The 21956-nt window shown below is 43.8% G+C and overlaps 1 protein-coding gene across 1 annotated transcript; it reads right to left on the reverse strand.

Moving 5' to 3' along the window:
• Positions 1-1996: 1996 nt before the first annotated feature.
• LOC112230987 (DEAD (Asp-Glu-Ala-Asp) box polypeptide 54) lies at positions 1997-14014 on the reverse strand. The gene is made up of 19 exons (XM_024397449.2): positions 13737-14014; positions 12673-12802; positions 8454-8524; positions 8187-8375; positions 8026-8075; positions 6492-6533; positions 6155-6372; positions 5991-6052; positions 5726-5857; positions 5406-5616; positions 5116-5247; positions 4713-4934; positions 4451-4524; positions 4144-4350; positions 3850-4001; positions 3601-3714; positions 3405-3515; positions 3140-3243; positions 1997-2861 (listed from the first exon to the last, which is right to left on the reverse strand). The coding sequence occupies exons 1-19, from the start codon at positions 13851-13853 to the stop codon at positions 2572-2574; spliced, it is 2628 nt and encodes an 875-aa protein (XP_024253217.1). The 5' UTR covers positions 13854-14014; the 3' UTR covers positions 1997-2571.
• Between the last annotated feature and the right edge of the window lie 7942 nt (positions 14015-21956).

Consider the following 21956-nt stretch of genomic DNA (forward strand, 5'->3'; position numbering starts at 1 on the left):
ATCTCTGTCAGGTTTGATGGGAAGCATTGCTGCACAGCTATTTTCAGGTCTCTCCAGAGATGTTCAATCGGGTTTAAGTCCGGGCTCTGGCTGGGCCACTCAAGGACATTCAGAGACTTGTCCCAAAGCCACTCCTGCGTTGCCTTAGCTTTGTGCTTAGGGTCGTTGTTCTGTTGGAAGTTGAACCTTCGCCCCAGTCTGAACTCCTGAGCTTTCTGGAGCAGGTTTTCATCAAGGATCGCTGTACTTTCCTCCGTTCATCTTTGCCTCAATACTGACTGGTCTCCCAGTCCCTGCCACTGAAAAACATCCCCACAGCATGATGCTGCCACCACCATGCTTCACCGTAGGGATGTTACCAGGTTTCTTCCAGACGTGACGCTTGGCATTCAGGCCAAATAGTTCAATCTTGGGTTCATCAGACCAGAGAATCTTGTTTCTCATGGTCTGAGAGTATTTAGGTGCCTTTTGACAAACTCCAGGCGGGCTGCCATGTCATGTGCTTCTACTGAGAAGTGGCTTCCGTCTGGTCACTCTACCATAAAGGCCTGATTGGTGGAGTGCTGCAGAGATGGTTGTCCTTCTGGAAGATTCAAATCTTGGTCACCTCCCCGACCAAGGCCCTTCTCGCCCGATTGCTCAGTTCGGCCGGGCGGCCAGCTCTAGGAAGAGTCTTGGTGGTTCCAAACTTCTATTTAAGAATGATGGAGGCCACTGTGTTCTTTGGGACATTCAATGCTGCAGAAATATATTGGTACCCTTCCCCAGATGTGTGCCTCGACACAATCCTGTCTCGTAGCTCTACAGGCAATTCCGTTGACCTCATAGCCTGTTTTTTTGCTCTGACATGCAGTCAACTGTTGGACCTTACATAGACAGGCGTGTGCCTTTCCAAAGCATGTCCAATCAATTGAATCTACCACAGGTGGACTCCTATCAAGTTGTAGAAACATCTCAAAGATGATCAGTGGAAACAGGATGCATCTGAGCTCAACTTGGAGTCTTACAGCAAAGGGTCTGAATACTTACGTAAATAAGGTATCTGTTCATTTTTAATACAGTCGCAAAAATGTCTAAAAACCTGTTTTTGCTTTGTCATTATGGGGTATTGTGTGTAGATTGCTAAGGAACATGCTTTACTTAATCCATTTTAGATTAAGGCTGTAATGTAACAAAATGTAGAAAAAGTCAAGGGGTCTGAATACTTTCCCAAGGCACTGTATGTGATGATGAATGCAAAATTCAGTGTTGGCTATAACAAAAACAGTTTGATAAACACGTACATTTGTCAAAAACATACTTATCTAATGAAGGTTTAGTATGTTACATTTATAAAATGAACTTTTTTGTATAGTTAAGAGTTCATAAAAAGGGATTTTTTAAAAACAAATATGTAGTCAAAGTATTATATTTACACATATCTTTAGTTTTCAACATTACTCTATAAATTTGTAATATTAATGAAAATGTTAACATTTTAAACAACTTTACTAGGCTATTGAAAATCTGAGCCGAAGAATTTTGATCATGTACATTCCTTTTCCTTCTGTTACAAAGACCTTTCCCAAATATGTCCTGTTTAGTACGTAGAATAATAGAGTTATCTTATTGCTGAGCGATGGGAGGCAATTTAGAGGCGAGACTGGTTTTGTGGCTCTTTGCTGTTCCCTCAATTCTCCCTATTCTAATGAACCTCAATCTCCACCACACTCTTGGCCCAGAGTCAAATCTCTCAACACCCTCCGGTTGCTCTGCTGTCAGCTGGGTCAAATGAATACAGATCTCTGAAATGACAACATGTTTGTAGTGACCCGTGGTTCCGCTGGCAGACTTCTCTCTAGGCTTTACCGCCCCCTTGTGGTGAAGAATGGCAGAAGGTTATTCTTGCACAATGTGGTCGACAACGTTCGACTCACTGGGCAGCTTTGTATTATCTACTGTCATGGGTTTTTCTGTTCCTCCTAGGACTTTCTAATGAAAGAATGACACAGTCACATATGACAACAAACACATTTGTATTAGCTCTGAATTAATACACAAACAAATACCATATTAAGAGAGCAATCCATCTGGATAGGTTATGAAGCAAATATATCTGTAAAATACAGGTTTCGCTTGCTCTAGCCCCGTCATGCACAATCTCTGCATTAAGGCTAGAGGCACATAAAATATGTGGACACGGATGGGGATCTTATCTTGGCACCACACTGCGGTGTCATACACGGAGCTCTGCAAGAACCTTTTAGGTTAGGGTGCATCTCAAGTCTAAAATGGCTTCCTCTGCTTTTCTCTCTTCCTACATCTGCACTGACCGAGGAGAAGAGTCATGAGAGGAAAGCAACTTTAGGCTATTGAGATCCACCATTGGAGTTTCTCCATAACCCTCTAATGGAGGTTTAAAAAAAAGCCTCCACCCGTTGTCACCTCTCTGCCAATCCTTCCATATCTCACTACAGCCTCCACACCTCATCTACTCCTCGCACCCTCTCTCAGTCTCTTCCCGTTGTCACCTCTCCGCCAATCCTTCCATATCTCACTACAGCCTCCACACCTCATCTACTCCTCGCCCCCTCACAGTCTCTTCTTCATCTTGCCCTTCTTGTGGACACCACGGCCAAAGCCAGACTTCTTCTGGTCGTTGAGGCGCTGCTTGCCCTTGCCCCGGAGCTTCTTCAAGCCTCCACTCTGCAGGAACCTCTGTTTCTCTGTCTTCCTGCGCTGCTTCAGGATCTGGTCCCGGGTCTTCAGCTCCGAGCGCGGGCCCCGGGAGCCACCATCCCTCTGCTGCCCAGGGGGCCCCAGGGGCTGGGAGTTGGGGCCCCTGGATGGGCCACCTCGGCCCCGGCCAGGCCGGCCTCGGCCTGGAAGAGAGAGAGAGGGAGTGAGACAGGGTTAGGGAAGAGAAGGGCCTAGGCAACATTTCAATTGTTCATAATTTATTTTAACATGCTGATTGCAAGTAGCATGGCCAAAATACATCAAACTGGATATTGCTGTGAGTGTTTTGGAATAGATCTTAGGTAGTAGAGCCCGTAGACAGGTGCTTGAACAATTTCAGCTTTACTTAAGACATTAGTCACTCATCACAAACAAATGATCCAAACTCTAGCTACAGCCCTCTGATGAATTGCACTCTTACCTCCTCCTCCACCCCTCCTTCCTCTGCCTCCACCTCCGGTCTCTCCATCCGAATCTCCACCCCCTCCGTCGTCCACCTTGTACTTCTTCTTCCACTCCTCATAGCTAAGACACACAGGGTCAAGGAGATGGAACATCCTAATAACATTGCAGTGGTACAATTAAGAGTGAGGACTTATGCACAATAAGCTGAGGGCGTTGGTATTCCCCTCAGAGACCTTATTAACAGCTTTCATCAGTAAAGATCAGTCAGATGACAAAGATACAAGTTCTTCTTGTTCTTGTTGTTGATCATCTGTCCGCTCTCCGTCCTCTTCTTCTTCTTCTGGTCTGCCTCCTTTCCAGTTTCTTTGACGAAGCGCTTTCTCTTGCGATCCCTGCAGAGAGATGATGGAGACGTCAAGTGAGGTCGATAGGGGTGTGTGTGTGTGTGTGTGTGTGTGTAGCGGTGTTCCCTCTTACCACTTCATCATGTGTTTGTGCTGGTTGAGTCTTTCTCCTTCGTCTCCCATCAGGTCCAGTACAGCAGTAGAAGCCTGCTGCTCAAACGTTGTGCCCTCTTTTCCCAGGCTCAGTCTGCAAACAGCAAACACTGAGTCATATCACTATGGCTCTGTTGTACTATAAGCCCACACTCACAGAATGCCAATTTTGGTCTTGTGTTTAAAGCCAGTAAAGTGGAGTGGACTGTGTAGTCAGCATTTCCCATACCCTCTCTCAGAGTTGAAGTCCTTGGGTCTGTAAGGGATGTAGTTCTCCTCATCGCGGCCAGTCTGTTTGGTCTTCTTGCTGTCTGGCCTCTCCATATCGCCATCCTCCTGTGGCTTCCTCCTCTTCCCCCCCACCACCTCAGAGAACACACCCTGGTGGACAAATTACAGAAGTACAGCATGGGAGACATCCGGTCTAGTCATATGATACTACTTTGTCTGTGGTGGCGCTATGCGCCACTGTTGATTAGCATTGGAACACGTACATGCTAGATGGATACTCAGTAGCGCTAACCTGAAAGTCCTCCTCTTCACTGTCCTCCTGGTCTGCTGTGTGGTGAGTGGAGGGCAGAGGAGTGACAGGAACATGATACCTGCCCTCTGCAGCCAGAACCTCCTTCTTCTGTGTGAACATATCCACCAGCCGTGTGTCCCTGGAGCGCTTGGCTCGCATCACCACGCTGGCATTGGTCTTGCTGTTCGAGTTGATCTCAAAGATCGTCTGGAGGAAAAGTGCCTTGGTTGTTTAATACAGTATTACTAGCGGTTATTCATTCATTACAGAGAATAGCGTCCGATACGCATTTTCAAGCCCAACTCACAGCTCTAGCCTTGTAGCCCTTAATGCAGTCCACCATTTGAAGGCGTTCCAGTTCCATTTTCTCCAAGCCTGACCCTGAAGGGAAATGTGGGTTAATATCTTCGCAACATTAAGGAAGCGTCTGTGTGGGATTTCCATGAGAACCCTGAATCTGATGAGGATCCACTGAGACAGAAACTTCATTTATTAATATCACAACATAATGGACCATCTGCAGCGCACTGGAAAGACCATTCTGTTCACAGGTCAGTCATCCTACTGACCTAACAGTGGGTGGACAGCCATGCTGGGGAGCTCTGTGTTCTTGACCCGTTTAAAGGACTCTGGCGAGGGCATGGGCCGGGACTTGATGTACTGCTTGTAGGCGTTGTCCGCTATGCGGCGCAGGTTCTGCAGGTCATGAGAGTTCTCATGGGCCGTGACCAGCTGGGATTCCTCATCATCCAGGATGCTCTGGGGAACACGACCAAACACACCGTCTGACTCTGGAGGGAGGGAAATTAAGCAGGGGATAGAGGAAGGGACAGAGAAAAATATGTGGGAGTAAGCAAGAGAATTAATTGAGTATCCATGATAGAAAACAAGTGTGACAAGAGAACTGAATGGATTAGTAATGGTTCCATTCCCTCACACTGTGTATGACATGTTGTTGCCCAGTGCTGGTACCTTGTTGGTGGTCAGGTGTAGCCAGCTGAAGGGGTCTCCCCAGGAAGAGATGGAGGTCATAGACAAAAGGTATCTCATCTGTACACACGAGGCTATAGGCTGCTCCACCGCGGCCTGCGCGTGCCACTCGACCTGGGGTTGAAAAGGCAGAGATGAGCCAACAGTCAATGGTGAGGAAGACACTATATTTCATTGATTCAGGTGGTTGTCACTGGCCTTTCACGTATATAAATGACAAGTCAAGATAGCCTAAAACATCATGTTGACCACAAACTGTTTGCGTTACCCACCGACTCTGTGCAGGAAGAGCTTGGCCTTGGAGGGGAAGTTGTAGTTGATGACGTTGTCCAGTAGGGGGATGTCTATACCGCGAGCAGCCACGTCTGTCACAATCAACACCATGGCCTTGCGGTGGACAAATTTACCAATGTTGATCTTCCTGGCAGTCTGGTCCAGGGCACTGTAGATGTAGGCACACTCCACGCCCTCAGAGGACAGCAGCTAAGCATAGGGTAACACAGAGTTAGAGTCAAAACGTGTTTCAAAATACAAGGCTGAGGACAACCAAACCTTACCCATTAGTTTACCCTTTTATTCACTGGGGTCTCACCTCTTTGAGGTACTCGACATGGTGTTTGGTGGCAACAAATACCACCGTCTGCTCCTGTGGCTTCGCCACGTTCCTCAGCAGGTGGAGCAGCAGAGCCGGCTTATCATCCATCCTCAGGTGGAAGAACGACAGCTGGGAGAGGAGAAAATGCAATGTTATGCTACTTTTATATGATGTAAATTAATCAATCACAGGTTTCACATGTCGGATTCAAACTGGGCGCACATTTTTTGAATGTGTGTTTTAGCGAGTCCTTTAGCTTTACCTTCAGCAGCTCACTCAGCTTGGAGTCCACGTCCAGACGAATCAGCACTGGCTCCGTCAACCCTGCACAAAACACACCCCTATTAGAGCATGACTGATCTTGCCTCGTACACAACTTATTATGAAAAGGCTGCAAAAGAAGGCAGAGGATGCGGGTGGGCTTACCGGCTCTAGCAAACTCAACCAGTAGTTTGGGCAGGGTGGCAGAGAACAGCAGTGTCTGTCTGTTGTCTGGGAGCCTCCGGATGATCTCCTGGAGCTGGTCAGCAAAGCCCATCTCAAACAGCCTGTCCGCCTCGTCAAACACAACGTACTCCACGCTCTGTAGCTTCAAGTTCATCTCCATGACAACGTGCATCAGACGACCTGGGGTACCGATAATTCTGAAGGCAGAAGACATAACTCAAATCTACAGCAGAGAACAAAACATAAGCTTTTTATAGTTTAAAATTGCATTATGGCAAATTACAGCAGTACATTGTGAAGGCCATAGTTCACGTACATATCTGGGTTCTCATGAAGCGCAGCAAACTGATCATCCATTCTGAAAAGAAACAAGAGGTTCATCTCACATTTTATTTTTCGCATCCCCCGAATACAACTGGTGTAGACCTTAACCTTGAAATACTTGCTTACGAGCCATTTCCAACAATGCAGTTTAAAAAATAAAATGGTAACACGAGGAATAAAATGAAATAGACAACGGAGCTATATACAGGGAGTACTAGATCAATGTGTAGGAGTACGAGGTATTTGAGGTTGATATGTACATGAAGGCAGGGTAAAGTGACTAGGCATCAGGATAGATAATAATAAGGTATTTGAGGTTGATATGTACATGAAGGCAGGGTAAAGTGACTAGGCATCAGGATAGATAATAATAAGGTATTTGAGGTTGATATGTACATGAAGGCAGGGTAAAGTGACTAGACATCAGGATAGATAATAATAAGGTATTTGAGGTTGATATGTACATGAAGGCAGGGTAAAGTGACTAGACATCAGGAAAGATAATATGAGTAAAATAAAGAACAGAGTAGAAGCAGCAAATAATGAGTAAGTGTGTGTGTGTGCGCGCGCATATGAAGTGTATGTGAGTGTGTACATGGTTTGTAAATATAGTCTAGTGAGTGTGTGTAGGGTCAGTGCAGATAATTTTGGCACCATTAATTGACTATTTAGCAGTCTGGCTATTTAACAGTCTTCTGGCTTGGGGGTATAAACTGTCTCGGAACCTTGTGTTCTGAGAGCCGATGCTCCGGTACCGTTTGCCGGACAGTAGCTGAGTGAAAAGTCTATGGCTTGGGGGGCTGAAATCTTTGGCAATTTTTCAGGCCTTCCTCTGACACCGCCTGATATCGAGGTCCTGGATGGCAGGGAGCCATGTTAAGGGTCAGCGTGGCGAGGCGTTGTTGCCTACCCTCACCACCTGGGGCCGGCCCGTAAGGAAGACCAGAATCCAGTTGCGGAGGTTCAGTCCCAGGGTCCCTAGCTTGGAGGAGACTATGGCGTTGAACACTGAGCTGTAGTCTATTTTACCTTTATTTAACTAGGCAAGTCAGTTAAGAACAAATTCTTATTTTCAATGACGGTCTAGGAACATGAACAGCATTCTCACATAGTTATTTTCCCTCTTGTCCAGGTGGGAGAGGGCAGTGTGAAGTGCAACTGAGATTGTGTCATGTGTGGTGGATATGTTGGGGCGATATGCAAATTGGAGTGGGTCTAGGGTGTCTGAGATGACGGTGTCATGTCCAGCCTTTCAAACCACTTCCTAATTTCAGATGTGTGCTACGGGGCGATAGTCATTTAGGCAGGTTACCTTGGAGTTATTGGGGAACAGAACAATGGTGGTCAGCTTGAAACATGTTGGGATTACAGACTGGGACAAGGATAGATTGAAAATGTCTGAACACAATTTCCAGCTGGTCTGCACATGCTTTGAGAAAACCCCCTGGTGGCCTTGTTCAGTGTTCAGTTGATGCTTATAAGGACAATAAATTTCAACACAACAAGAGTGAAGATGTACTTAATACCTGTCTCCACCAAGGATCAAAGCTGTTTTAAGGCCGGTGAATTTTCCCAACTGAAATAAAATAAAGGGAATACATTTACTATTTGCTGTTACTGACCAATACAACATACTATCCCGGGTAAGGTGATGATGACAAATTGACTATGAAACACCTATCCTGACCTCTTTGGTGAACTTCATGGTTTGTAGCGCCAACTCTCTGGTGGGGGTCAAAATTAGAGCCCTGGCCCCCGTCTGGGCCTGAGGAACCTTCAGCTTCTCAAACATGGGCACCAAGAACGCAGCAGTCTTCCCGCTGCCTGTCCTTGCCATGGCAACCATGTCCTTGCCATCTAGAATCACTGGGATAGTCTGAGAGGGAGAGAGGTATCGTAAACAATCAACCTGATATATTAGTGAAAGTGAAAGGATCCAAGGGCACTGGCATACCTTCCTCTGGATTGGAGTAGGGACTTTGTAGCCCTTCTTCATGACTCCTTTAAAAACTGGGTAACTGAGACCTGCAAATAACAAAAGATGGCTGTTACGACATACTCAGGACACATTGCTGTATAACACGTCAAACTCATTGCATGGAGCTCCGAGTGTATGCGGGTTTTCGCTCCTCCCTTGTAGTTGATTGATTAATTCATTCTCTAGAGTCTAAGATGTTGGGGTTGGGTCATACCATGGATCATTTAGCTATTTGATCGTGAATTGTAGGACCTCTAACTACCCCCCCAAAAAAATCACATTTTTTAAATTGTTGATAAAACATTAAAATGTGGCTTTTAGTAACAAATCCCTAAGAAACGCATTGAATATCAAAATTCATAAATGGCAAAAAACAGTGAAAATATTTATCATAAGGATTAAGGTTTTGATGTGTATCCTATATCTAGGAGATAAAAGAAAGCTCAGGAAATATATACAGTGGGGGAAAAAAGTATTTAGTCAGCCACCAATTGTGCAACTTCTCCCACTTAAAAAGATGAGAGGCCTGTCATTTTCATCATAGGTACACTTCAACTTTGACAAAATGAGAAGAAAAAAAATCCTGAAAATCACATTGTAGGATTTTTTATGAATTTATTTGCAAATTATGGTGGAAAATAAGTATTTGGTCAACAACAAAAGTTTCTCAATACTTTGTTATATACCCTTTGTTGGCAATGACTGAGGTCAAACATTTTCTGTAAGTCTTCACAAGGTTCACACACTGTTGCTGGTATTTTGGCCCATTCCTCCATGCAGATCTCCTCTAGAGCAGTCATGTTTTGGGTAGGTTGCTGGGCAACACAGACTTCCAACTCCCTCCAAAGGTTTTCTATGGGGTTGAGATCTGGAGACTGGCTAGGCCACTCCAGGACCTTGAAATGCTTCTTACGAAGCCACTCCTTTGTTGCCCGGGCAGTGTGTTTGGGATCATTGTCATGCTGAAAGACCCAGCCACGTTTAATCTTCAATGCCCTTGCTGATGGAAGGAGGTTTTCACTCAAAATCTCACGATACATGGCTCCATTCATTCTTTCCTTTACACGGATCAGTCGTCCTGGTCCATTTGCAGAAAAACAGCCCCAAAGCATGCTGTTTCCACCCCATGCTTCACAGTAGGTATGGTGTTCTTTGGATGCAACTCAGCATTCTTTGTCCTCCAAACAGGACGAGTTGAGTTTACCAAAAAGTTATATTTTGGTTTCATCTGACCATATGACATTCTCCCAATCTTCTTCTGGATCATCCAAATGCTCTCTAGCAAACTTCAGACGGGCCTGGACATATACTGGCTTAAACAGGGGGACACGTCTGGCACTGCAGGATTTAAGTCCCTGGTGGCGTAGTGTGTTAATGATGGTAGGCTTTGTTACTTGGGTCCCAGCTCTCTGCAGGTCATTCACTAGGTCCCCCCGTGTGGTTCTGGGATTTTTGCTCACCGTTCTTGTAATCATTTTGACCCCACGGGGTGAGATCTTGCGTCGAGCCCCAGATCGAGGGAGATTATCAGTGGTCTTGTATGTCTTCCATTTCCTAATAATTGCTCCCACAGTTGATTTCTTCAAACCAAGCTGCTTACCTATTGCAGATTCAGTCTTCCCAGCCTGGTGCAGGTCTACAATTTTGTTTCTGGTCCACTATGGCCAAGCCAGTTCTTTGGTCTTGGCCATAGTGGAATTTGGAGTGTGACTGTTTGAGGTTGTGGACAGGTGTCTTTTATACTGATAACAAGTTCAAACAGATGTCATTAATACAGGTAACGAGTGGAGGACAGAGGAGCCTCTTAAAGAAGAAGTTACAGGTCTGTGAGAGACAGAAATCTTGCTTGTTTGTAGGTGACCAAATACTTATTTTCCACCATAATTTGCAAATAAATTCATTAAAAATCCTACAATGTGATTTTCTGGATTTTTCCCCCCCTCATTTTGTCTGTCATAGTTGAAGTGTACCTATGATGAAAATTACAGGCCTCATCTTTTTAAGTGCGAGAACTTGCACAATTGGTGGCTGACTAAATACTTTTTTGCCCCACTGTACAGTAGTCAAAAGTTTGGACACATACTGATTCAAGGGTTTTTCTTTATTTTTACTATTTCCCACATTGTAGAATAATAGTGAAGACATCAAAACTATGAAATAACACATCATGTGGTAAGCAAAAAAGTGTTGTTAAATCAAAATATATATACAGTGGGGAGAACAAGTATTTGATAACCTGCAAAATCGGCAGTGTTTCCTACTTACAAAGCATGTAGAGGTCTGTAATTTTTATCATAGGTACACTTCAAATTAATGCAAATTAATTACTTAAAAATCATACAATGTGATTTTCTGGGTTTTTGTTTTAGATTCCGTCTCACAGTTGAAGTGTACCTATGATAAAAATTACAGACCTCTACATGCTTTGTAAGTAGGAAAACTTGCAAAATCGGCAGTGTATCAAATACTTGTTCTCCCCACTGTATTTTTTTTTCTCCCCCAAGTAGCCATCCTTTGCCTTGATGACAGGCTTGCACACTTGGCATTCTCTGAACCAGCTTCACCTGGAATGCTTTTCCAACAGTCTTGAAGGAGTTCCCACATATGCTGTTCATTTGCTGGCTGCTTTTCCTTCACTCTGCGGTTCAACTTATCCCAAACCATCCCAATTGGGTTGAGGTCGGGTGACTGTGGAGGCCAGGTCATCTGATGCAGCACTCCATCATTCTCCTTATTTGTCAAATAGCCCTTACACAGCCTGGAGGTGTGTTGGGTCATTGTCCTGTTAGAAAAACAATTGATAGTCCCACTACGCGCAAACCCGGTGGGATGGCGTATTGCTGCTGAATGCTGTGACAGCCATGCTGGTTAAGTGTGCCTTGAATTCTAAATAAATCACTGACACAGTCACCAGCAAAGCACCCCCACACCATCACACCTCCTCCATGCTTCATGGTGGGAACCACACATGCGGAGATCATCTGTTCACCTACTCTGCGTCTCACAAAGACATGGCGGTCGGAACCAAAAATCTCAAATTTGGACTCATCAGACCAAAAGGAGATTTCCACCGGTCTAATGTTCATTGCTCATGTTTCTTGGCCCAAGCAAGTCTCTTCTTATTATTGGTGTCCTTTAGTTGAGGTTTCTTTGCAGCAATTTGACCATGAAGACCGATTCACGCAATCTCCTCTGAACGGTTGATGTTGAGATGTGTGTCTGTGACTTGAACTCTGTGAAGCATTTCTTTGGGCTGCAAATTCTGTGGCTGGTAAATCTAATGTACTTATCCTCTGCAGCAAAGGTAACTCTGGGTCTTCCTTTCCCGTGGCGGTCCTCATGAGAGACAGTTTGATCATAGCCCTTGATGGTTTTTGTGCACTTGAAGAAACTTTCATAGTTCTTGAAATGTTCTGGATTGACTGACCTTTGTGTCTTAAAGTAACGGACTGTCGTTTCTCTTTGCTTATTTGAGCTGTTCTTGCCATAATATGGACTTGGTCTTCTACCAAATAGGGCTATCTTCTGTATACCACCCCTACCTTGTCACAACAAAACTGATTGGCTCAAACGCGTTAAGAAGGAAAGAAATTCCACAAATGTAGTTTTGATGTCTTCACTACTATTCTATAATGTAGGAAAATAGTAAAAATAAAGAAAAATCCTGGAATGACTAGGTGTGTCCAAACTGTTGACTGGTACAGCGTTTAAAAAATATATGCATATTTAACCTCTTTTTTTAAGTAGGCAAAATGTACCTTCAGATGAGTCCCTTGTGGGGGTCGTAGAGCAAAACAGAGACCACCAGTGTTCGTGAGAGCGTCATCTTTCCATAGAGCGGTCATACTACGGTACAGCCATTTTCATAAGACAGATTTTTGGGATGTCTCATGCTCTGACAAGCACAGCTGTGGCTTGGCCATCTTCAACCTTAGATGCGGAAGGCTGCCACAGGTGGTTGCAGTGTATTGGGACTAATATCTCTTGCTTAAACTGGCAGATTTTGATGGGGTGCGTCAATAGACTCGGGGGTTAAGGTCACTAATTAGTAAGAAACTCCCCTCACCTGGTGTCTAGGTCTTAACTGAAATGAAAAACCAAGGCCCTCCATGGTATGAGTTTGACACACTTGTTGTATAACATCTGTAAGTGTCTTACAAAACAGGCTTCAGATAAGCGAACTCAAATTTCTCACCCATGGACTGGAAGCCCCCAGACTTCTTTTTCTTCTTGTTCTGAGCTCTGACCAGCTCCCGGGTGTCTGGTTCAACATCAGACAGACACTCTGACGAAGCACCAGGGAACCGGGGTAACTTTCTTCCAGGCTGAAAAACACATTAATTGCATGAAATACCATGACATTGTCATTATGGAAATTGTTAAACTCAATAATTTAACACTCAAATTCAATTCTAGCGTGACTTTAAAAGCTAGAATCCGTAGTTGCTATATATATTTTGAACTTAGTAGCAATCCTCCCTATATATATATATATATACACACATTTGCCTTTTACACCAGAGACCGGGTTTGCTTTCCCGCTCGCTACATTGGTGTCAGGCCATCGGAACACATGGGCGGACATGTGAAAGGACTTAAAAGAATGTGGACGTGCGTTCCCGTTCGGAGCAGGCTAGATATATTAGTCACATTACAATATCCACCAAGTGCGTTGGCGTGATGCATAGAGGTTTTGCCTTTTACCAGAGACCCGGATACACTTCACGCTCCAATATATACCCATTTATTCTTGCAGAATATAACTTAGGAACACCTCATTAAGTTACTTCAACTGTCATACCCTATTCAGAACCCAAAATATAATCTTGTTTTACTCCAATTATCGTAAAAAACGTAAACAAACACGGTATAGCCTCAAAACGGTGATATTATGGATGATCTATCCTTGCATCCATAGATACGTATACGAATTTGAGTTTACATTTCTCAATCCTTAACTTTTTAGCGAAACAGGGGTGGGGAGAACGCTTTTGTATTGTTTCAATTAGGTTTCTAGCTTTATTAATGTGGTTAATGCAATTGGCGATAAATCAATTCTAGGCCGAACGCAAAGCCAAACAGGCAAACCCCGCACACAAGTTGACATCCATCGCTAGTTGCCAACTTAGCATGTTAGCTAGCTAAGGGTTATCAACTAGCTAAGTAAATTCATAGCAAGTAGATTTACATACGTTTGCTAAAATGACAACAGCAAATAGTTTACCTAGTTACAATAACAGAAAAACTAATGGTTCTTACAGATTCATCGTCCCTAATTTTAGAAGCAACTTCGAAATCTCCACCATCCGACTCGTCAGGCTCCCGGTGGCCAGTCTGTCTCTTTTTCTTAGTTAGCTTCTTCTTTCTTTGAGCCATTGTGATTAGTTGCAGCACTTTTTATAATTTGTTCAACGATTTGAACTAGTCAGAATAATTTTAAAAAAAAACAACGATTGGTGCTCAAAAGTAAATGAACTGTTCAGCACACAACAACACAGACGGCAGACATTTTGAAACACGTGTGATTAAAAACGCAGGACTCGTGCGTCCGCGCAAGATATGACGTCATGATGTTTTTTTTGTGAGTATTATTCCAGAGCTTCTAAACCCAGAGGCGTAACATCGCGAGATTTCCGGGAAACGATTACGAAACAGAACAGGGTGGGGTTTGGGGTTTGAGAAGTCAATACCTTTCAATACCTCACCTTGCGAGGATTACTACACTGAGCCTTTTTCCACTGGTGTGTGTGGCCAAAAAGCTCAATTTCCATGTAATCCAATAAATGTAAATGTTTGGAGTTTGCTGAACAGCATTGGCACTTGGATTGGAATTGGTGCTTTGGTCAGATGACATGAAAATAGAGCTCTTTGGCCACGCACACCAGTGGTGGGTTTGGCGTTGAAATGAGAACTCATGAGCAGAAAATAACCCCATACCTACTGTAAAATATTGTGGTGGATCTTTGATGTTATGGGGATATTTTTGCTTCTACTGGACCTGGGGCCCATGTTAAGGTCAACAGCATCCTGAACTCTACCACGTACCAGGACATTTTAGCCAAAAACCTGGTTTCCTCTGTCAGGAGGCTGAAACGTGGACACAAGTGGATCTTCCAGCAAGACAATAACCACAAGCACACATCAATATCCACAATTATGTATTTCTTTATTCCATTCTTTTACTTTCAGATTTGCATATTTTTGTAAATTGTTAGATACTACTGCACTGTTGGAGCTAGGAGCACAAGCATTTCGCTTCACCCGCAATAGCATCTGCTAAATATGTGTATGTGACAAATACAATTTGATTTGATTTGACAAAGAAATTGTTAATTGGCCAAAATAAACATTTTGCAATGTCATCTCAGTCTCCGGAATTGAAATGAATTGAAAACCTGTGGTTTGAATTGAAGAGTGCAGTCCATAAGCACAGACAAAGGATATCAAGGATCTGGAAAGATCCTGCATGGAGGATTAGTCTAAGATCCCTCTCAATGTGTTCCCCAACTTATAAAACATTTTAGAAAACGTCTCAGTGCTGTTATCCTCGTAAAGTGAGGTATTGAAAACAGGGGTATCAATAATATTTACTTTTGAGAAAAAAAAGTATTAATTGTTCAACAAAATCTTTTTATTTGAGCAATTGTATTAGTGTAAAATAATATACATTTCCCAATTTTTTGGAGCAGACAATATGCAGTGGCTTGTGAAAGTATTCACCCCCCTTGGCATTTTTCCTATTTTGTGGCCTTACAACCTGGAATTGAAATTGATTTTTTGAAGATGCAACATATTTTGGGGGGTGAAACAAACAAGAAATAAGACAAAAAGAAAACTTGACCGTGCATAACTATTCACCTCCCAAAAGTCAATACTTTGCAGAGCCACCTTTTGCAGCAATTACAGCTGCAAGTCTCTTGGAGTATGTCTCTTGGAGTATGTCTCTTGGCACATTTAGCCACTGGGATTTTTGCCCATTCTTCAAGGCAAACATGCTCCAGCTCCTTCAAATTGGATGGGTTCTGCTGGTGTTCAGCAATATTTAAGTCATACCACAGATTCTCAATTGGATTGAGGTCTGGGCTTTGACTAGGCCATTCCAAGACATTTAAATGTTTCCCCTTAAACCACTCAAGTGTTGCTTTAGCAGTATGCTTAGGGTCATTGTCCTGCTGAAAGGTGAACCTCTGTCAAAGTCTCAAATCTCTGGAAGACTGAAACAGGTTTCCCTCAAGAATGTACCTGTTTTTAGCACCATCTATCCTTCCTTCAATTCTGACCAATTTCCCAGTCCCTGCCGATGAAAAACATGGGGATGATGTTCTCGGGGTAAAGAGAGGTGTTGAGTTTGCAACAGACATAACGTTTTCCTTGATGGCCAAAAAAGCTACATTTTAGTCTCATCTGACCAGACCATACAGTCTTCCATATGTTTGGGGAGTCTCCCACATGCCTTTTGGCGAACATCAAACATGTTTGCTTATTTTCTTCTTCAAGCAATGGCTTTTTTCTGGCCACTCTTCTGTAAAGCCCAGCTCTGTGGAGTGTACGGCTTAAAGTGGTCCTATAGACAGATACTCCAATCTCGGCTGTGGAGCTTTGCAGCTCCTTCAGGGTTATCTTTGGTCTCTTTGTTGCCTCTCTGGTTAATGCCCTCCTTGCCTGGTTTTGGTGGGCGGCCCTCTCTTGGCAGGTTTGTTGTGGTGCCATATTCTTTCAATGTTTTAACAATGGATTTAATGGTGCTCCGTGTGATGTTCAAATCTTCTGATATTTTTTTTTATAACCCAACCCTGATCTGTCCTTCTCCACAACTTTGTCCCTGACCTGTTTGGAGAGTTCCTTGGTCTTCATGGAGCCACTTGCTTGGTGGTGCCCCTTGCTTAGTGGTGTTTCAGACTCTGGGGCCTTTCAGAACAGGTTTATATACTGAGATAATGTGACAGATCATGTGACACTTAGATTGCACACAGGTGGACTTTATTTAACTAATTATGTGACTTCTGAAGGTAATTGGTTTCACCAGATCTTATTTAGGGGCTTCATAGCAAAAGGGGGTGAAAACATCTGCACACATTACTTTTCCGTTGAGTCTTTTTTAGAATTTTTTGAAACAAGTAATTTTTTTCATTTCACTTCACCAATTTGGACTATTTTGTTTATGTCCATTACATGAAATCCAAATAAAAATCCATTTAAATTACAGGTTGTAATGCAACAAAATAGAAAAAACACCAAGAGGGATGAATACTTTTACAAGGCACTGTAGCTCAGTATTTGAATTATTTATTTCATACAGTCATTTTTGCTCATCTTTATCAAGGGTGCCAATAATTTCAGACCCCAATGTAGATCTTCATTATTCAACTGAAGTTCAGTGTAGCACTGCCTAGGGATCTCTCCAACCTGTTTGAATCTCGCCTTTGACTTTGTTTCGTGTGATGTCATCGAGGTATTCCACATGTTCTAGTTAGGGGACCAACTGGCACCTGGGGGAAGTAGGATCAGCTAGTAGGATCAGCTTCACCTCCCCCAATCCTAATCTTAACCATTAGTGGGGAAAATGTCCAAACTTCCCAAGATCAGCATTTTGGGGAAAATTCACCCTACACCGGACCAGCTGCTGCTCACAAACAGCTGTGGCAGATATCAAAAGCTCTATTGAAGCCCCATGGTCCTTTGCTCATTAGGGCCAGCACATGAAGATGTTGCAACTTGCAACAACCAGGTTTTCTGGCGGACATCTTTTTTTGCTTGTCTTCACTTGAGCTACTGGTACACACCAGTTCGACAAATGTTACAGTACATACAGTAATCTCAGTTAACCCTCTAAAATGTCATGTCATTTGGTCAGATGCTCGATATGTTCACGTAGTCTTTTGCACACAGGTTGAAAAGAAAACGTAATGATCGTGTTGGAGTCGTGGGTGAACAGGGAGTACTGGAGGCGACTAAGCACGCACCCGTGAGGGGCCTCCTTGTTGAGGGTCAGCATGGAGGATGTGTTGTTGCTTACCCTCACCATCTGGGGGCGGCCTGTCAGGATGTCCAGGATCCAGTTGCAGAGGAAGGTGTTTAAGCCCAGGGTCCTTACCTTAGTAACGACTCACACACTAAGGTGGATCTATTTTCCCCACCTCTATAAGATCAGCTTTTGTTCTTACAGGTGGTTTAGGAGATAAAGCCCGGGGGATTAGCATGTGCAACTGTCAGGGGGCGCATCATTTCTGGGTTTGCCCGAGGGCGTTTGGCAGACTGACACCCACAGCATGTCTTTGCGTTAGCTCCACCACCACCAAAGCCAAAAGCCAACCTATTTAAGTCACAATCTCCATTCACTGTCTGTAACTCCAGCGCTGTCTCAAAAACATGTCATTAAATTCCTGCCTGCATTCCCCACCCTGTTGTTTTTATATTTGTATTATGAGGTGCATTCATTAGCTAGAGTTGTCATGCTCCTGTGTGTCATGCAGGCTATGTCTGGGAGGATGCAGCATAGTCCTATTGCTACAGCTCTGTTGTGTAAAGCTTCACCTCTGTTACACCCATTGACTTAACCTGATAGGATCCATATTTGACATACATGAACAGAATTATCACCACAGTATGCATACTAGGCTAAGCTTGAGCAGATGCCCAAAGCTTGAGGGACTTACAAGAAGAGTATCTGACATTTAAAAGCAGTGATAATTAATTTTTGCATTTAGGTTGCCTTATCAGTCACTTAAACACATATTTATAACTGTACATTAGGAAACTACATATGCTGCTGACTGATACTGGAGATAGATTGCAGCATTAGTATAGCTTGGATGTGGCTTGTGGTTCACGAAGCAGTCAGCCAGCAGATGTGCATTTCATGAAAGTCATTAAGAAGACCGATGTCAACATGACTCTGGTTGTTTTTTAAAATTTTTTAATGAATATGTACCCAGATAATGTGTGATGCAGATGTTGACTGTACTGTAAGGAGGGTTAAATTAATGAATATCTGATGCTAATACTAAGGCTGGAAATGGGAGTACCGGTTCAACATTCTTCGGCCGTATCTGTGTCAAATTTAATTATTTAAAAACCAGGCCTTGCGCTCATCTAACCTTTTTAAAAATAGACGGCCATCCAATTAGCATCGAGAGCCATGCTTGTTGGCGAATCAGACAGGAGTGTTTACTGGCAAGGCATCAGACACTGGTATGGACGTTTCATGCCAGGAACAATCCACCAAGGGGACGGTTCGTCCCAAAATCTTAATCCAGTTACTTGCAAGAAAATCAAGGGTTGTGAGTGTAATGACAAAGAATGCTCTGTTGGATTTGCATCCCAAGAAAAATGAAAACCAATGTGATGATAAGAGAGATCCCTTCAAGATAGTCAAGAGTGTCCGGATATCTTTGTCTGACTAACTGCCATTTTGGGAATGGCCCTCCCCCAACAGTGTATGCACCATAAGATACACTCTCTCTGGTCCCTTGGTACCAGCCCCATGCATTGAGCCATGACATCCACTTACTATCACGAACACTACTACGCCAATGTGCAGCATGCATTAGTGGGTGATGAAGAGGGTGGCTCGCGGGGGGATGGTTTGGTCCCCAGCCCTTTGGTCTGGCATGGCACTGTGAACGTGAAAGTGCCACCCCAAGTGAGGACAGATGGTGAGAGGTCCCCAGGCTTCACCCCCAGGCCCCTGGGCAAAATGCGGCCAAGCACAAGATATCTGGGCTGTGATTGGGCCTTGCCTCTCAGCCTCCCATGGCCCAATAAGATGCTGTGAGGCGCAGTGAAGATATGCTTGAGAACACATGTAACTATGTTGACCCTGTGGTTTGCCTGGTCTTCCCATCCCCCCAGATTTTGGACATCATGGCTTACCATGGTGTAGGGCTATAGTATAAGAGTGTAGCTGTAGCAGTGACAACATTCTAACCCTCACAATAGATCTGAAACTCTATGCATGTTTCATTAGCCAAAGTCTAGTCCATTCATATTTTCAATGCACTGAATCATTTAATGTGCATTAAAGCCAAATTCAGAACTGCTTGAATTTCCACATCTGAAGGAAGCTAAGCCCTTTGCTGAAATGTCCTCTTTGCTGCATAAGGATAATTTAGATTTGATGCCCCTTTAGTGCAAAAACTGCAGAGGCACATACATCTGGTTAAAACTTTCAATTGCTTGATATTCCAGCATTAAAAGGCAGTTTCCCTTCAAGCCACCAGCCGTTAATCTCACAGCTAGTGCCAGCATTAAGGCGATCATCATGGCACATGTGACAATTAAGCGCAAAAACTGTCCCTAGAGGACATTAAAGAGACAGACCCGAGAGGATTTCTCCCACCAGCGAAACTATCTGGGGATTCACTGTCACCCAAACTTACTACCACCCTCAATACTCTCTACTGTAGGCTACATGCAATGCATACACTGTTTTGATTCAAATGTATTAGTCCCATTGTACTTTTAATATGTGAGATTTAATGGACATTTCAGCCCCATCCTTTCTCATCTTCTCTGGGATATCCTAGACTACAGATGCCCAGAATTAAAACCTGAGAGCAGAATTAACTTTTCATGCTTTATGTCCTTAGTCTCACTTCTGTTGTTTCTTTTGACCGCCTGCCGCTGCCAGGCACACTCCTCGTCCTCTCTCTCTCTGTCTCTCTCTCTGTCTCTCTCTCTGTCTCTCTCTCTCTCTCTCTCTCTCTCTCTCTCTGTCTCTCTCTGTCTCTCTCTGTCTCTCTCTCTCTCTCGTGTCTTTTTTAATTGCAAATTCATGACAGCCAGCACTCTCTATTTCTGTCACTCCCGCTCGGCTTCCCTCAGGGACTTAAGGGAATTTAAAGGGGCCATTGTGTGCCATAAGATAAGTCAGGAGCTGCTCGGGAGACTTGCTTTCATCACCGTGGGACTACTGGACCCCTTTTCCCGCTCGGCTCTCGATAGCTTTATCACTCAAAGGCTCAATGAGCTCACCGCAATACAAATGCCCAGGGACTGACTAACAGGGAGAAAAGAGACAGGGTAGAGATAAGAAATGAGATGTGCAAATCTGAACTGCATTTTAGAATTTTTATATGGAGTGATTGATTGGGGTTTAGCACAGTATTATTTGTGAAAAATATATAAATGTTTACATGCCTTGTGTGTTCATCACCCTTTGATTTATATCAGATAAATACTAAATTGATAAACACACTGTAGTCTTCTATCTCAGCTCGGTAAAGACCTGGCAGAGGTCAACATGGGGGCCTTATCTACTGACAGATAAGTGGCTTTCGGCTGGGAAGTGTCTCTTGATTTCACACAGCACACATATGAGGGGAATATTGATGATGGGAAGTTCAGAGTTCAGACGCAGCCTATTTCCTTCCAACCTCTGTGAGATCGCCACATGATTCTGTCTCAGCAAATGCCTCACACAGAAGACATACTCAGAGACTTACACACTGACACACATAGAGGCACTTAAAAGACTACAGATCAACCCACACCCAGACACAGAGATGGACACACACACCAAGATTCTACTACACAGGACAGAGGAAGGTTTTTCTCCAATTAGGCTTTGTTTTTGTAAATAAACCGTTGATGTGAAAATCTACGTCTCACTGTATATATGTTTCAATATGAGTGACAGCATCGCTGGCAGTCATCAACGGGAGCTTACTGCAAAGCCTTCCTTATCCCCAGCATTACAGTCTCTAAGAAAGGATTTACTATTTAATTCATGATTAGATAGAATTTCTCCACAGACCAAACACAGTCATAGACTGAGGAGAGAACCTGAAGAGTTTGTGGATAAATAGTCACACACTGGCCCGACCCCTACACACCACTAGTGTGAACCGTTATAGCACTATTATTAAAAGCCATGGATTATCAATCAGGAATTAATCCGGCTTTTTACTGAATTGCTATCGTTTTTTCACCCTCCACTGTCGCTGCAACAAGAAGAGAAGGGTTTTTCTTCTGATTTTTTTCTTCACAAAAGAAGGTGAGCCAGGGAGAGGAATTAGAGGTGTAGATACAGCCCTCCACTGAGCCACACTAACTACAACAACAACAAGCATCTGGCTGTTGCTTCTCGTGCCCTGGATGTGCACAGACAACTGAAGAAGAGTAATTTATTTAGTTCCTTCACTCATCTATTTTCCTCCCCCCTCTGCCTGGCTGACTGGGCTCACACTGGCTCCTCTCTCTCAGTGAGTGAGGGTGTGTGTGAGCGTGTGTGTTTCTCTCAGCCGGAGTGTTGCGCTGTGAAGGCTGTGGAGTGGATCTCTACTCTTCCTTTCCCAGTGGAATATTGGATGAGAACGGTTTCCCAGCCCTGACTATTGACTGTTGACTGTCACCTGTTCTGCATCCATGACTTTACGTACTTGGCTGGTGTATGGGCTTGGATTTAGTTTGATATCCGCTTTCTGCATCTCACAAGGTGAGTATAGGCATACTGAGGTCAGGTGTGTGTGTGTGTGTGTG

This window comes from Oncorhynchus tshawytscha, linkage group LG33 (assembly GCF_018296145.1).
Source record: "Oncorhynchus tshawytscha isolate Ot180627B linkage group LG33, Otsh_v2.0, whole genome shotgun sequence".
NCBI classification, from domain to species: Eukaryota; Metazoa; Chordata; class Actinopteri; order Salmoniformes; family Salmonidae; genus Oncorhynchus; species Oncorhynchus tshawytscha.